The 15847-nt window shown below is 35.6% G+C and overlaps 1 protein-coding gene across 2 annotated transcripts in view; it reads left to right on the top strand.

Moving 5' to 3' along the window:
- LOC111434562 (DNA-directed RNA polymerases II, IV and V subunit 3-like) overlaps window positions 1-5914 on the top strand; it is a 9377-nt gene extending 3463 nt beyond the window's left edge. The window contains exons 3-4 of one of the 2 annotated variants that reach the window (XM_023071985.1): window positions 2936-3243; window positions 5575-5914. In XM_023071985.1, the coding sequence (XP_022927753.1) occupies window positions 2936-3208 (273 nt within the window). In that variant the 3' untranslated portion in view covers window positions 3209-3243; window positions 5575-5914. Of the gene's footprint in view, window positions 1-2935; window positions 3470-5574 lie in introns of those variants that run through there. The other variant, XM_023071984.1, reaches the window with a different exon arrangement.
- The last annotated feature ends 9933 nt before the right edge of the window (window positions 5915-15847 follow it).

Here is a 15847-nt window from a genome sequence, read left to right on the forward strand (position 1 = left end):
TTTTTTTTTTTTTTTTTTTTTGTTAGAAAGGCTGCTTATTCCTTTCTAACCAAAAAATAAAAGAACCCAGAAAAACAACCCATGTAGATGAAGAAAAACTTGTCTAAATGAAGTGTGGAAGAAGACAGATCCTTGATTTGTGCCTTATTGGAATAGATTGAAGTGGAAAGGGGCTATGATTAAGCTGGACATCAAATAAGCGTTTGATAAAGTGGATTGGGACTTTCTTGATCTCCTCCTACAAGTTGAAGGATTTATCTCCCAACGGAGAGCATAGATCAGTGCCTGCATTTTCACCAAATTACTCTATCATCTTTAAAGGGTGCCCGTGTGCTAAGATTTTGGTATCGAGGGGTCTTAGGCTTGCCTTATGAACCATGCTGCAGAAAATTGGTCCTTAAAGGGTTTCTCATTGGTTTGAGAAGAGCGTAGTATCCATCATTTACAAATTTTGGATGATAGTGTTCTCTTCTCCATCCTTGATGACAGTGCTATCCACAACACTTTCTCCATGAGTGAAATCCTTTGAGATGGCTTCAAGCCTAAACATTAATGCCGAAAAGTTCAAGATTTTGGGCATCAACTTAGAAGAGGAGGAGCTGGAAAATTTGGCCTCTTTGTTTGGTCGGAAAGGGAAGCTGGCCGAATGTCTACGCCACAAAAATAGAGAGGAGGTTGCAAGCATGGGAGTCTGTCCATATCTCAAAGGGAGGTTGTCTGACATTATTAGAAGTGTCCTTTCAAATCTTCCCACTTACTACTATCACTGTTCTCATTACCAAAAAAGGTTGCTGCCATAATAGAAAGCACATGAAGCTTACATTAAAAATAAAGGTCCGATGGGAGAAAATTATTCTTCCCTCAGTCAGTTGTGGTCTTGGCATCCAAATATCTACCAGAAGAACCACACTCTCCTTGCCAAATGGGCTTGGCGGTTTTGGTTTGAAAAATCAGCCCTTTGGAGACATGAATATTGCTAAATATGGGTCAACCCATTTCAATCTTAAACTGAGATCCTTAATGGTCCGCTCATAAAATGGTTCCTGGAAGGTCATCCTCTGTATGCAAGACCTCATCTTCGACCGATCTTTGACCCATCTTCGTCCATATTCATCATAGAGTTGGGAATGGAGAAACTACTTTTTGGCATGATGACATGTTGCCCTGTGGTCCACTTGCCCACTGGTTCCCTCTATTATTCTCCATCTCAAACATTAAGGCAGCTTCCATTCATGATATCTGGAGTGTTGAAAGGAGCTTTTGGGATTTATCTTTAATAAGGAACCCCAAGGAGGAGGAAATTTCAGAATGGGCTGATTTATCCACAAATCTCCTTCCTATCCAACTCTCTCCTACTTGTGTTTCATGAGTTTGGAAATTGGAAAATGATGGCATTTTTTCTACAAAGTCTCTCCTAATGGACTTTGTCACCAACAGGAAAATCTTGCCTGATGGCTTTACAAATATATTTGGGAAGCCACCTGCCTGGAAAAAAATAAATTCTTCATATGGGAAGTTGCTTGCCTTGCCATCAACATGCATGAGAAACTCCAGCAATGCATTCCCCACATGGTTCTCTCGCCCCAATGGTGCTCTATGTGTAAAAGGGATGCTGGATCTCAAGACCACCTTCTCAATAATTTTTTGTCTTGCCTCCCTCTGGACATACCTTATTTCTGCTTTTAATTGGTTGATTCCATATCCTGGCAATCACATCTTCTTGCATCCATGTTATCAGGGCATCCACACAAAAAAGAGAAGTACCTTTGGGAAAATCTCATCAAAGCTTTCTTTTGGGTTACTTGGACTGAGCGCAATGAATAAATCTTTCAAAACAAGGAGAGGCCTGTTGAACACCTTTTGGATAGTATCATTTATCTTACTCTATCTTGGTGTAAAGTGATACCTCTAATTTAATCCTTACTCTTTTGTCTCTCTTTTCTCTGTTGTGACCAATTGGAAAAGTCTTTTGTAACTCCATTGCTTGAAATTTCTTTTCCCTCTTTTGCTTATCCAAACCAAAGTAGTAATAATAATAATAAATAAATAAAAATAAAACTTGTATATGTTGGAGCATGAGTAGAAAACATGGTTTTGAGTTGAGCTTTTCATGCACATAATACACCACTCATTGATAAACCTATAGAGGGTTGATATGAAGTCCCTTGGGACCAAGTAACTCGATACCAGAAGAGTTAAAATCTCTGAGGCAAATAGAGCTCAGATACTAAATGGTGTTTACCCCCTTGGAAATTGAAGTAAGAACCGTTTTTTTGGTATCAGAGCACTTTGGTATCGTTTCAAGGGCACTGCTTTTGTAAACTGTTGTGTGAGAGTTAATATTCCAATGACTAAGCAAATTGGAATTGCATTATACTATGTGGGAGGACGCTTTTCAATCTTTCAGGGAGCACTCTAGCTATAATCTTATAGATGCATGGGACAAGGCTGATAGGGCAGTAATTGTTTGCTGTATTTGCTTCAGCTATTTGGGAATTGGACCTATATAAATTTCATTAAGGCTAACATTTATAAGGCCATTCTTTAAAGTTGGGGAATTCTGTCGCAAGGTCTTCTTTAACAATGTCATGATTTTTTGGATTTGTCACTTTTTTATAAGCACTGGAAGCCATTGTATCTTGCGGTATCTTCACTTCGAGAAAAGAATCAGCTTAAAGGAGGTACTCATTCAGGTGTAATTGGTGTATTAGGAGAAAATTTTCATTCTTGCTGCCTCTCATGTATGACGTAAAATTTAAGATGGGCTTTCATCTTTTTATTTAATCGTAGTAATACCCAAATTCTGAGATACTTTGCTTACTTATGGCTAAAGAAAGTATGAAAAACGAGTGATCCAAACTTAGCCAATGAATTTTTTATTTTTTATTTTTCATTTCACTTGTTTAACTTGCTGCTGCTTATTCTGTTTGTAAAGGTTCTGGTGGTTGATCCAGAGGCATACACTTATGATGATGAAGTGATTAAGAAAGCAGAAGCAATGGGTAAAGCTGGACTAGTGGATATCACTGCGAAAGAAGATAGTTTTATCTTCACAGTTGAATCTACCGGTGCAATAAAAGCTTCCCAGTTGATACTCAATGCCATAGATATTCTGAAACAGAAACTGGATGCAGTCCGCCTTTCAGACGATACTGTAGAAGCAGATGATCAGTTTGGTGAGTTAGGTGCACATATGCGAGGTGGATGATCCAGATACCAGGCCTTCCCATATGTTTCTAGGAGGTTAGGTCAACTGTAATTTTGTTTTCCTAAACAATCTAGTTTTCTGTACTGATGAGCCTGGTTTAGTGCATTCTTTTTCACATATTGGATGCATATGTAGCTTCCGGATATAATTATAATGTAGTATCTTTGGCTTGGTTGGCTCATCCTCATGTTTGACCTGGTTCAATGTATTATGGATGATAGTTAATTCAGCTTCTTCCTTGGGGGGTTTTTTCCCAGGCAATGCCTTGATTGTTAATTTTCCAGAAGCTGCTTCCTTGGGGTAGTTTTTGCTCTCTTTTAAATGACATGGTGACTTGCCCCAAGGGGGTGTAATAAAAACAGCCCCTCCTTAGCCAAATGACATGGTGACCTGGTTCTGTGTGTAATATAATGAAATTTTGAATTGCTTCTAGGTTCAGTGATCTACTTAACGGGTGGTCATTTGCATGAATAACCCAATTTGGATTGGCCAAGGCTAATTATAACTTGACCAACCTTTCCCTTTTCCCTTTTCCCTTTTCCCATCATATGTTGGCATGTCCTCCAAGGTCCTCAAAGAACACTGGTCAATAAAGCCCTTGGTCCAAATGACCCCAGATGCTTTTCATCAAAAGTATCGGGATCTTGTTGGCCAGGGTTTGTCCTCTCTGTGGCTCCCAATCTTAGATTATAATGGTCATCCTATTTCCTTAAATGACATGAACATTCTTCTTTCCTAGAAATAAAGGATCAAATTTTTGTGGACTTTTATAGGCCTATTAGAAGTTTCCAGACTTGGGCCAATTTTGAGACCCAAGCTGCCTTTGTTTCTAACTCATCAGTGATATATTACTTTCTTACTTTGGTTGACTGCGCAGAAGTTTGAGTTTCTGTTTTCAGGTTTTAAGAATAATTGTTTAGGGGCTTTCGCGATTCGAAGTGCTTTTTTTAGATACTCTTTCTAAATCACCATGTCCCTTAGATTTTGTTTATTTTTACTTCTTGGACTATTTAGCCTTTGAACATCTTCTCTTTCATTGTTCATTTGATTAGATGTGAGGATTATTTGTTGGCTGGTGGAAGCTCTTACAGGTTGGAGCTTTAGAAGAAAGGCTAATAATCACAGAATTCTTTTGTAATAAGTCTTCTTTATGTTCTTTTCCTATATATCTTTCTTTATTTCTCATAAAAACAACAAAAGAAATAGAAGAGATAGTAGGTTGACACTTCTTGGTTTCACTCTTGAGTGTTGTAGGGTTGGGAATAATCGACTTAGGCATTGCATGTGAGATCCCACATCGGTTGGAGAGGGGAACGAAATCATTCATTATAAGAGTGTGGAAACCTCTCCCTAGCAAACACATTTAAGAACTTTGAAGGAAAGCCCGAGAGGGAAAGTCCAAAGAAGACAATATCAATTAGTGGTGGGCTTGGACCGTTACAAATGGTTTCAGAGCCAAACATAAGGCGATGTGCCAGTGAAAAGGTTGAGCCCCGAAGGGGGTGGACACGAGACAGTGTGCCAGTAAGGATGTTGGGCCCCAAAGGGGGTGGGGGTGGATTGGGGGGTTCGTGTGAAAACTTCTTTCTAGCAGACACATTTAAAAAACCTCGAGGGGAAGCCCGAAAGGGAAAGGCGAAAAAGGGCAATATTTGCTAGTGGTGGGCTTGGGCCATTACAAATGGTATAAGAGCCAAACATCGGACAATGTGCCAGCGAAAGAGGCTGAGTCCTGAAGGGGGTAGACCCGAGGCGGTATGCCAGCAAACACGCTGGGCCCAAAGGAAAAGGGGGGGGGGGATTGGTTGGAGAAAGGAACGAAGCATTCTTTATAGAGGTGTGAAAATCTCTCCCTAGAGCAAACGCATTTTGGATATGCTAGAAGTGGGCTTGGGCTATATATAATAAACCTCACATTTTGGATCAACCTGACAAATGACAACAACCCTTGATAACAATATCAAAATTGAAAGCAGAAAGTTACTTAAATGAGCAATGAGTTGCCCTCATGATGTTGTAATCATCCAGGCCCCGAAATAAATGAATGTTGGCATCTTAGTTGCATTCACAGTCTTTTAATTTATGAGCAGTAAGTTTGTACCTTCCCTTATGTTTAACCATTGAAGCTCTTCTTTATTATGCCATTGCAGGTCCTGATTCCGACTTTGTACTTTTACTGTCCAAGCAGTTCCCATTATTTCTCTGCACAAAATCTTTATTACCTCTTGTACTCGTGCAATTGCCTTTTACTTCTCTTTCTTTACCATCAGTTTCTTAGGCAATCAATGGATTTTTAATCTTTCTTAGCACAAAAATGGCCTAAGCTTTGTCTGAGAAATTAATTGTTTTGGGTCTCATTATTGTAGGCTGTCAAAAAGATGCTCAAAATTTTGTCTGAGAAAGTCAGACATGGCTGCCTGCACACACCTTTGCTGCTTCCTCTGAGAACAGTTGACTCTTCAAAGGCTGGATTCTTTCGGGGCCCCTAAGGAAGAAAACAACAACCAGAACCTTCTCTGAGTTATTTTGGAATTCAACTACTCTTATTATCTCAACCACTTTAAAATGGACTTTACTCATGTTTCTCTTCATTTCTTCTTATTAACCTGTTTGGGAATGGTGTTACACGGCAAATTTTATTAACCTGTTTTTGTTTTGAGTTGTTCTTAAGAGTATTTGTTCTTTGGACTTGGTGGACAAATCTTTCAAGGGTTTCTGGCTTTTGGTAACAATTTGTATGCTCTAGAGTTAGTGGAATCACATTTAGATTTGGTAAAATGAATGTTTATTTTAGGTTATGGTAAGCCTAAGTCATTTTTATTTGTAACCGTTGTTGGAAGATATTGTCTGTTTTGTTCATTACGTATCAAGTTTTAAAACGCATAAGTTAGAGAGAGGTTTCCACACCTTTGTGAGTAATGCTTCGTTCCCTTTCCCAACCGATGTGAGATCTCACATCAATAATGTAACAGCTTAAGCCCCACCCCACCATGAGTATATATTGTCCTCTTTGGACTTTTTCTTTCAAGGTTCACTTCAAGGTTTTTAGAACGTGTCTACTAGAGAGATGTTTACACCCTTGTAAAAATGTTTCGTTCTTCCCTCCAATCGACGTGGGATCTCACGTCCCATTTGGAGCCCTTTCGAATAAGTGTTTAGAATAAGGTTTAATTGCATTGGATTCCTATTTATGTTTTATGTTTTTTGAATCATCGAGATTTTGGTACAAACTGAGTGGCCATAAATACCTTTGTTTTCAAGTCCTTTCTCACTGTACAATATTTACTTCTCTCTCACTCATCTAACTCTCATCTAACCTTCAACGGATCAAAGATGATACCACAAATAATGTATGGCTAGATGATCCTCAACTTGTCTTTTCCCATCAATCCATCCATCCTCAACAGTTTATATGGATACTCGGATTAATCCAAATAAGGGTTTATTCAGCTTGGACTCATAAGATTCCAAGGACATAAACTAGGTTTAAATTATAACTCTAATACTCCATCTCGTTAGGACAACGAGATCGAGATCTAGCTTTTCATATATCTCTGCAAGAATATGAGATTGTTTACTATTGTTTACTCTTTTGGTTTCTTCAAAGAAGCTTCTTTGAATATGAGATTGTTTACTCTTTTGGTTTCTTCAAAGAAGCTTCATGTAAAGACCCAACAGGTAGAACATAGCTTGATTGGAATAACTAAAGAATCTCTAAAGGAACTTGCAATCTCAAAAAAGTATACACCCACCTTTAATCAATGATGTCATCACATGCATGCATATACTATTATATTAGAGCCAAGTTTCGATTTTGGGACGTGTGGGTTATGGGCCCACCACGCTTCCGCTGCACCACTCTGATTAGTTAACATAAGAATAATTTTTAAGTAAAAGTAAAACTTTCATACACAAATAGACCATGGAAGTTTGTATATCTAAAGATAGGGAGTAGTATAGACCATGGAAGTTCGTATATCCAAAGATAGGGAGTAGTATACATTATTTTTTGAATTTTCGCTTAAATTATTTAAAACATGTCTGTGGTAATCTTGAAAACCTCTAGTAGCATAGTCTCGACCCCTTTTTCATTACATGATTTCTTCTTTTAGTAGAACCTTGTTAGACGAACACGACTCTTCACAATGGTATGATATTATCTACTTTGAATGGCAGCTCTTATGGCTTTGCTTTGTGCTTCCCCAAAAGACCTCACACCAATGGAGATAGTATTCCTTGATTATAAACCCATGATCATTTCCTAAATTAGCCGATGTGAGACTTTCATCATCCAACAAACCTAACTCGAGGTTACGGCGGTAGAATTAAGAATTTCCATGTTTTTTTTACAAAATTATAAAAATATGAAGAAATGAACAACTTTTTTTTTATTCCCTAATAAATCAACACATCAAACTTATGTGAATTTGATGTGATCTCTTGGAACTGCCCCATCTTGTTCATTCTTTTAGATAAATGTTATTATTATTATTTTTGAATCACATGAATTCATTATGATATTCTCATTTCATACCATCCCATCCATCACATTATTCTTAACACAAGTCCTTTAACATTATTATTCTTGTCTTTCAAAAAAATTTCCAATATCACCCTTTTCTCCAACAAAATCTCTCAACTTATGTCTTTGTTCCAAATCTACCTAGTTTTCATTAACGTTGTCAACCACTATGCAACCAACAATGTTGTCAAAATGGTAAGGCTCCTTTATGAATCATAATTCAGGGTCGAGTAGGGTCTCAAGTCATAACCTCAAAAGTTAAAACTTTGATGAGTTTCGGCTTGTAGGACTCTAGAGTTAAGCTCATCGATATGAAAGACGAGAATTTGTCAAATTTGGTGTCAATCGAACACACTCTCCGTAAAGCTATATAACCACTCACCAAAATAAATATAAACACACTTATAAAGATAACAAATAAAAGTGTAATTTAACAAATAAATATAAACACACTAATACCAAAAAGTTCACATATTTGTTGACTAAGGTTTCCAAGAAGAATTAAATTCATTTCATATATTATTTTGATCCGAACTAACATAAATTGCTGTAATAGTCCTCGCCTACCGCTAGCAGGTATTGTCTTCTTTTCTTTTCGGGCTTTACCTTAAAGCTTTAAAATGCGTTTGCTAGGGAAATGTTTCCACAACCTTAGAAAGGATGCTTCGTTCTCCTCTCCAACCAACAACCAACAACGATGACGGGATATGACAATTATATTTTTTTTTAAAATTTAATATTTATTTTATTTGTTTGAGAATTATTATATGAAATGATTTGATGATGGTGAGGTAAAAAGGTCAAAGGCAGGTAACGAAGTGTGGAAAATGTAATATGAAGGTTTGAATTTAAGCATTGCCTCAGTCAAATGCCTTTGAAATGGAAAAGCTTCATTTATTTATTTATTTATTAATTGAAATTATATTATAAAATAGAAGAATTTTTTTCTAGAGAGAATTATTGTTTTTGCTATTAAAATAAAATAAAATAAATAAAGAATCTTTGTCGGCCTTCATATAATAAGAGCTGCCAAAATTTGAAGTTTCAATTGAGAAAATAAACAAAGTCATGGCACTAATTCTTAGTTTTTGACATTCTTGCCCTCCGTTGTCTCGCATCGGTTAGGTTGAAAAAGTGGAGAGTTCGACTTCAATATATAAAGGAGGTCTCTTGGTTTATTAAGTCAACAATAATTGCTCCGCTTCATTCCACTTAGACGGTTCAGAGCCGGTCATTTAGTACATTTTCTAACAATTCCAGCTCAGTTTCTTAGCTGATCCGGCTTGGGTCTGATATGCTCGGATCCTTTCATATCATTTTTTTTTTATTCTGTTTAGGTTATTTTATGCAAATTAGGTGAGTCAATTTTCATATTAGAATTTTAAATTATGATGGTGAGACTTCTTCGGTGTAATTAGATTTGAAGGAGTAGGTTTAAGCTAGCATTAAAGGGCATCAAGGGATCGTATTGATTTCGACTTAGGCCAACTAGGCAAGTGATTTTATTGTTAGCTTGGTTGGATGACTTGATTGTTGTATGAACCAAGCTTATGAGATTATGTTATGTTATCGGTGTTGTAATATGCATGAACTTCCCTATGTCATGCCAGGTAAGCTATGTAATACGCTCACTCAATGCCTATAAGATATTAAAAAGTTATGTATGTTAATTATGGAAGATATGACAAGTGTTTATATGTACGTCCTATGTCAGGAATTGATACTGAACCTCGTGCACATTTTATATGCCACATGCATCAAGATATTTTTCAGTTATGGAGTATGGACACGTACATTACGATATTTACATTTCTCCATGATATTATGCAAGCTTCTTTTCCTCCGTGGTTTCGGTAGTGTGAGATTGCATTAGTTGAAGGGCAAGCCTAGGATACGTATACACCCACCTAGTGAGTCCATGCGCGAGTGTGTGAGCCGTGTGTAGAGGAGTACACTACACATCCAATTTTTGCTCATATTAGAAAGTATAGTTCAAGGCCATAAAATATTTTACGAAAAGATAGGTCCCACCATAATTGCTTGTGTTTACATTTTCCGACCCCAATAGTGGAGTTATTTAGAGTGTTTTTCATTACTTTGACCTTATTGTTATTTCGTTTTTGCTCTTTTCATCGACCTTTATTTTATTTGAAAATAACTCTATGAATGTTTAAATCCATGACATCATTTATGAAATATTTTAAATTAATTTTTCATGCATATTAGATATATCATGCATGTAGTGACAACCTTTCTCTTAATAAAAAATAGATCGCCACATAATAAAATTCTCAGACAATACGTATATAATCGAGGAATAATTAACATTTATTCATTTCTTTTAAGTTGACTCACAATGTATGCTTTAGAAGAAAAAAATAATAATAATAAGTCTTTGTACAATATTAAATAAATAAATAAAAAAAAAGTAGTCATCGATGCTATGGAAGTACGGTTGGCAATAGTGCAAGGATAAGGACACGGACTGAATTCGTGCAATTTTCTTTTGATTTTGGATCGATGATAAGGTTTGAGATATTCGTTTGTAACGACTCTATGTTTTAATAAAATAGAGACGTCACCTATATGCATGATATACTTAATGTGTGAAAAAAAAAAAAAAAAAACATTAAAAATATTTCATATACAATATCATAAACTTAAACGTTTGGAAAGGTAAATGTCAATGGAAAAAAAATGGAAGCAAAACCACGGTAAATTCAAAGTAATGAAAATGATCTGATCTAACCTAATGGTAACAACCATTAACAAATATAATAAAATAAAAAAATTGGTAACGGATTTTTCACCTCTCCATTAACCTCTCACAATTTCTTCAATAAGATACATTTATTAACGAGTATTAGTAATTCCTTTTCGCAAAACCAAACCGAAACACAAAAATGGTCTTTATGCACATTTAGGGGATGTGGCTCGAAGATTTGAAGAGTTTGTCACAATAGGTGAGTTAAATTTCTTTTCATCTGAAGAAAAAAAAATCAGAAATAAAGAAAAGAACTGGTTTTTTAAATTGTTTGTATGAAAATAATATTATAATAAATAATAATCCAACCACTATAAAATAATACTGACATATTTTTTAATTTAAATTTTACTCTCAAATTGAGAAGAAATGAAAACATGTAATTTAACATTTACGGCAAGAGTTAAGTGAATATTTAAAATAGGTGAAACCTCGACATAAGAATGAATTTGAAGGATGAAAGCAAACAAATTTGGAACTAATAGAACTTTGGCTAAGGTCAACTAAGTAAGTGGTCTTACTATGGTATGGTTAGAAGATTTGTGTTATGCATGATGACACATGCCCAGTAACCCAGCACATGTCATATGTTTGACATGTGTATTGTGTTTATGATTTGATATGTTGAACGATATGATATGATATGTTTTATATCATGTGGTATAGCGTGATGTATTACAATATGATATGGTTTGTTATATGATATGCCCACGTATGCTCAAAAACATTAAAATACAAACTGAAGTCATATTATGCCTTGATGAATTATGATTAGCTATGAAGCGTCATGCTATGCCGTAATATGTATGATATGCACTGAAATGTTTTGAGACAAGAAGATTCATGACATACAACTCCCTATACATGTTTTGAAGGCTATGCTCTAAATAAAATGAAGGAGGTGGAGGGGGTTGTCTTTCCTGAGTTATTTACTATGAAAAATGTAGGGATCTCATGCGTAATGTATGTTCACATGCATCGTGATATTTTCCTTTATGATGAGTATGGATGCATGCATTATAAAAATGAAATGATCATCATGTTTAACATGATGCTACGACGGTCGCTATCTCTTTTGAGTGTCCGACAACAACTCCAGAGACGCTAGCCTGACCAGCATGAGGCCCAGGGGGTGTGTGAACCGTCTGGTGTGTCCATATTCGCACGTATGAACCGTGTGTAGAGTAATAAATACATATCCAATAACCCGGGCAGGAAAGCCGCCTAAGAGGAATACAATTTTAAATGATAGGTCTCATTGTTACATGTGTTTGCATTTCCGTAACTCCAACAGTTGAGTCATTTACTTAGTATTTCTTAAAATACTCAAGTCACGTGTTACTTTTATATTTTAGGTAAAGGCAAGACACTCTTGTACAGTTGACAGCAACATCGCATCAAAGACCATAGAACCTACGTAGGGTAGTAGCATTTATTTTCTGTAGACTGTAAGTTAGTATAGATCATTACTCGTTTAATATTTTCCTTTTGTTTTATTTTAATTTACTTTGAATATTTCTTTTGTTTTACTCTAAAACACTTTTATTTAAACATATAAGTTCATGACATTGTTTTTATGAATTATTTTATTTAAATATTTATGCATAAAAAGATTACATCACACATACGGTAGACGGTTCTAATTCCCTTTAAAAAATTAGGTCGTTACACATACAATCATGTTTGGAACCTATCCTTTTATCATCATAGTCTTGGTTTTAATTTCTAGTATGAACTGAATTGGATATGTAATACTCCTCTACTCATGACTCTCTCTACACGTGACTCTCGCAGCATGCCCGCAAATGCTTAAAAGGCAGATATAAGCCGGTCTAAGTGGTAAAAGGAGTAAAGAAGCTAAAAATTTGTTGTGAAATTGATTTTTCTTCTAGAAAGGGACCCATATATCAGAACTTATGAGTATCTAATACACACCTTTTCTTTTCTTATTTTTATGATGTCAATACCGAAGGACATGAGAACAGCAGCTTTCACTCAAACTTGTGATGCTCATTTCCCACTCTTCTTTCTCTTTCAAATTTCATATTAAATAATAATTTATTAGACACGAAAATTAAGTTACGATGGTAAGGAAGATTCATTGAGCTAGGGGCTTATTTGTCATTTTCAACCTCCGGGTACCTATTATATGAGTCAATAAGTGTAATAGCTCAATCCCACCGTTACCGGTTATTGTTCTTTTTCGGTTTTTCCTTCCGGGTTTCTACTCAAGATTTTAAAACGAGTCTGCTACGAAGAGATTTCCACACTCTTATAAAGAATACTTCGTTCTCCTCTCCAACCAATTTGGGATCTCATAGTCTACTCCTTTTCAGGGCCCAACATCGTCGCTGACACTTGTTCCCCTCTCTAATTGATATGGGATTTCACAATCCACCCCCTTTCGAGATTCAACGTTCTCGCTGGCACACCGCTCGATACTTGACTCTGACACCATTTGTAACAGTCCAAGTCCACCGCTAGCAGATATTGTCCTCTTTGAACTTTTCCTTTCGAACTTCCCATCAAAGTTTTAAAATTGAAAGTTTAAAAATTTACTAGATACTTTTTTAAAGCTTAAGAATCTATTAAACACGAACCCGAAAAGACATATAGAGTTTGTGTAGAGTGGGGCAGTGGTCTGTGGTAGGTAGAGCCAAAGAATGGGACAGGCTAGGAAAGTGTGAAGTGTTTGTATATGTTTGTGGTGTTGCTCATATAAATATATTAACCCATGGATCAATTTTCTCTCTCCTTTGGTTGAAAATTAGCTGAGTTGTAGAGAGAGAAAGAGGGCCACCATGGATGGATCTTCTGCTGTCCTTTGAGCTTTACAGGCTGTGCATGAGAGACCAAAGAGAAGAAAAAAAAAAAAAAAAAAACACCGAGAGAGACGAAGATCGTGAGAGGGAAACATTTACGATGTGGGATTTGAAGTTTAAATCATTTGATTAACAAATGAGAAAGACCAAAGCTTAGTCAATGGAAAGATGTGTTTTTTTCTTTTTTCTTTTCATAAAGAACAATACTTTCCTTCCTCACCTCTCATTTCTGTTGACCTTCATCCAAGTTTATCTTCAACCTTCCTTCTAAATATTATAACCTAAACCCTAACATTGTATACATATTTGTTACCTCGATCCACGGCGTTGATTTTGTAAAGTAATTCGTATGGGTTGGTTTCTGTTCCTTGACGTTCTTTTAAGTTTTTGTGAGATCTCATATCGGTTGGGGAGGAAAATGAATAATTTCTTATAAGGGTGTGGAAACCTCTTTCTAGTAGATGCATTTTGAAACCCTGAGGCTGACGGCTATACGTAACGGGAGGGCAGATAGTGAGATCCCAATCGGTTGAAGAGGAGAACGAAACATTCTTTATAAGAGTGTGGAAACTTCTCTCTAATAGACGCGTTTTAAAACCGTGAGGCTGACGGTGCTACGTAACAGGCTAAAGTAGACAATATCTATTAGCAGTAGGTTTGAGCTGTTACAAATAGCATTAGAGCCAGACACTAGGCAGTGTGCTAGCGAGCATGCTAGGCCTACAAGGAGGGCAGATTGTGAGATCCCCACATTGGTTGAAGAGGAAAACGAAGCATTCTTTATAAGGGTGTGGAAATCTCTCTCTAGTAGACGCATTTTAAAACTGTGAGGCTGAAGATGATACGTAACAGGCCAAAACGAACAATATCTATTAGTGGTGAGCTTGGACTATTACAGTTTGATTACTCGATACCTAATTTTCGATAAAAAACTAAATGGGTAAGAAACGAGACGTAAAGTTTTATCTTATACGTACAGTTTTGATATGAATTTGTAAGTATATTATTTTTGAAAAAGGGAAGAAAGAAAAGTGTTTGAAAGCTCTCAATAATATTATTCTACAATTATTGGAGAAGGGGACACAATGTGAGCCTCATAATCTTTGGTTCTTCATGGGAGCAAGCTGTGTTCCTTTTACCCTCTAATGAATGATGATGGGAATAGCATGCATTTGTATGCATAACCAACCATCCCTAAAGTAAAAGAAGAAGAAAAAAAGTGACCAAAATTTGATCTTCCCCACACTACCAAACATTTTGTCTCCCAAATTCAAAATTTCCCACCTTTTGCCTTTTCAACTTTGTTCATATTCCCAAATTCCTCCATTTTAACCAAAACCCACTATCCCTTTCTCTCTCAAATCCAATATAAAGGTCAAGATTTTATTGTTATTATTGTTTATGTAACATAGGACTTGTACTGGTTGGGGTGGATTGGAGAAATCTTTTAGATGGATTCGAAATTTTGAGTTGTTTCAGTCATCAAGCAACCCTAATAGAGTCTACAATCAAACTCAACCCAACTCAACTCTCTATTTTCAAGTTGGTTTGTCGAGTTTTTTTAATTTTTAACTAAATCTCAAGATGATGAGATGATAAAAGTTCCAGCTAATTTAAGGAATGATCGTGGGTTTATAATTAAGGAATACTATCTCCATACATATGAGGTCTTTTGGGAAGCCCGAAGCAAAGGCATGAGAGCTTATACTTAAAGTGGACAATATCATACCATTATGGAGAGTCGCGTTCGTCTAACAATCATATTCAAATATCAAACATTTACACGTCAAGATGCATTACTAACATCACTTATAAACTCAAATATTCTTAATCTTTATAATGATCTTAAAGAGTTGAGGGGTAACTCTATTTTCAGGTGGGTTATTGTTCCAACCAAAAAATCATCACTAGTCCACAAACCGACCTAAATTTTTTAACTTTTCAAAAATTCAACCCAACCCTAACGAAAAAAGAAGCTAACCCAACACAACTTTTGTGATTCGAATTGATCGGATTAGAATGCGGGAAGAAACACAAAGACAAAGAAGGGATTTTTGTCCTTTTTTTTCTTTCCTCTTGCTAAAAGAAATGAAACCCAAAAAGCAAATAGAACAAAACCAAAAGGGAATCACCCATTGAGAACCCACTACAAATTTACATCATGAATCGACAACATGGATATAATTCCAAAACGCCTTTTATAATATATTTTGTTCTTTTTTGTGACAATTTTTTTAGATTAACCCCTATTTTATTATGTAGGTATTAATGACCTTAATAATTTACCTAACTTCCTCTAATCTTATAAACAAACAAACATTTATTACCCAATTTCGTGCATATTTATTGCTATCAAATTTTCTATTTTGGGTATTACCTATTTTTGAAATGTGTTAAAAAATTTAAAACATTTTGAAAAAAATAAGATTTTTATTTATTTTTTCCATATTATAAAAGTATTTATTAGTTGATCCCAAATTTTCAAAACCTCAATTTTTTTTAATTAAATTTCAACGCTTTTTTAATAATTA

The sequence above is a fragment of the Cucurbita moschata genome, unplaced genomic scaffold (assembly GCF_002738365.1).
Source record: "Cucurbita moschata cultivar Rifu unplaced genomic scaffold, Cmos_1.0 Cmo_Scf00045, whole genome shotgun sequence".
Taxonomy (NCBI): domain Eukaryota; kingdom Viridiplantae; phylum Streptophyta; class Magnoliopsida; order Cucurbitales; family Cucurbitaceae; genus Cucurbita; species Cucurbita moschata.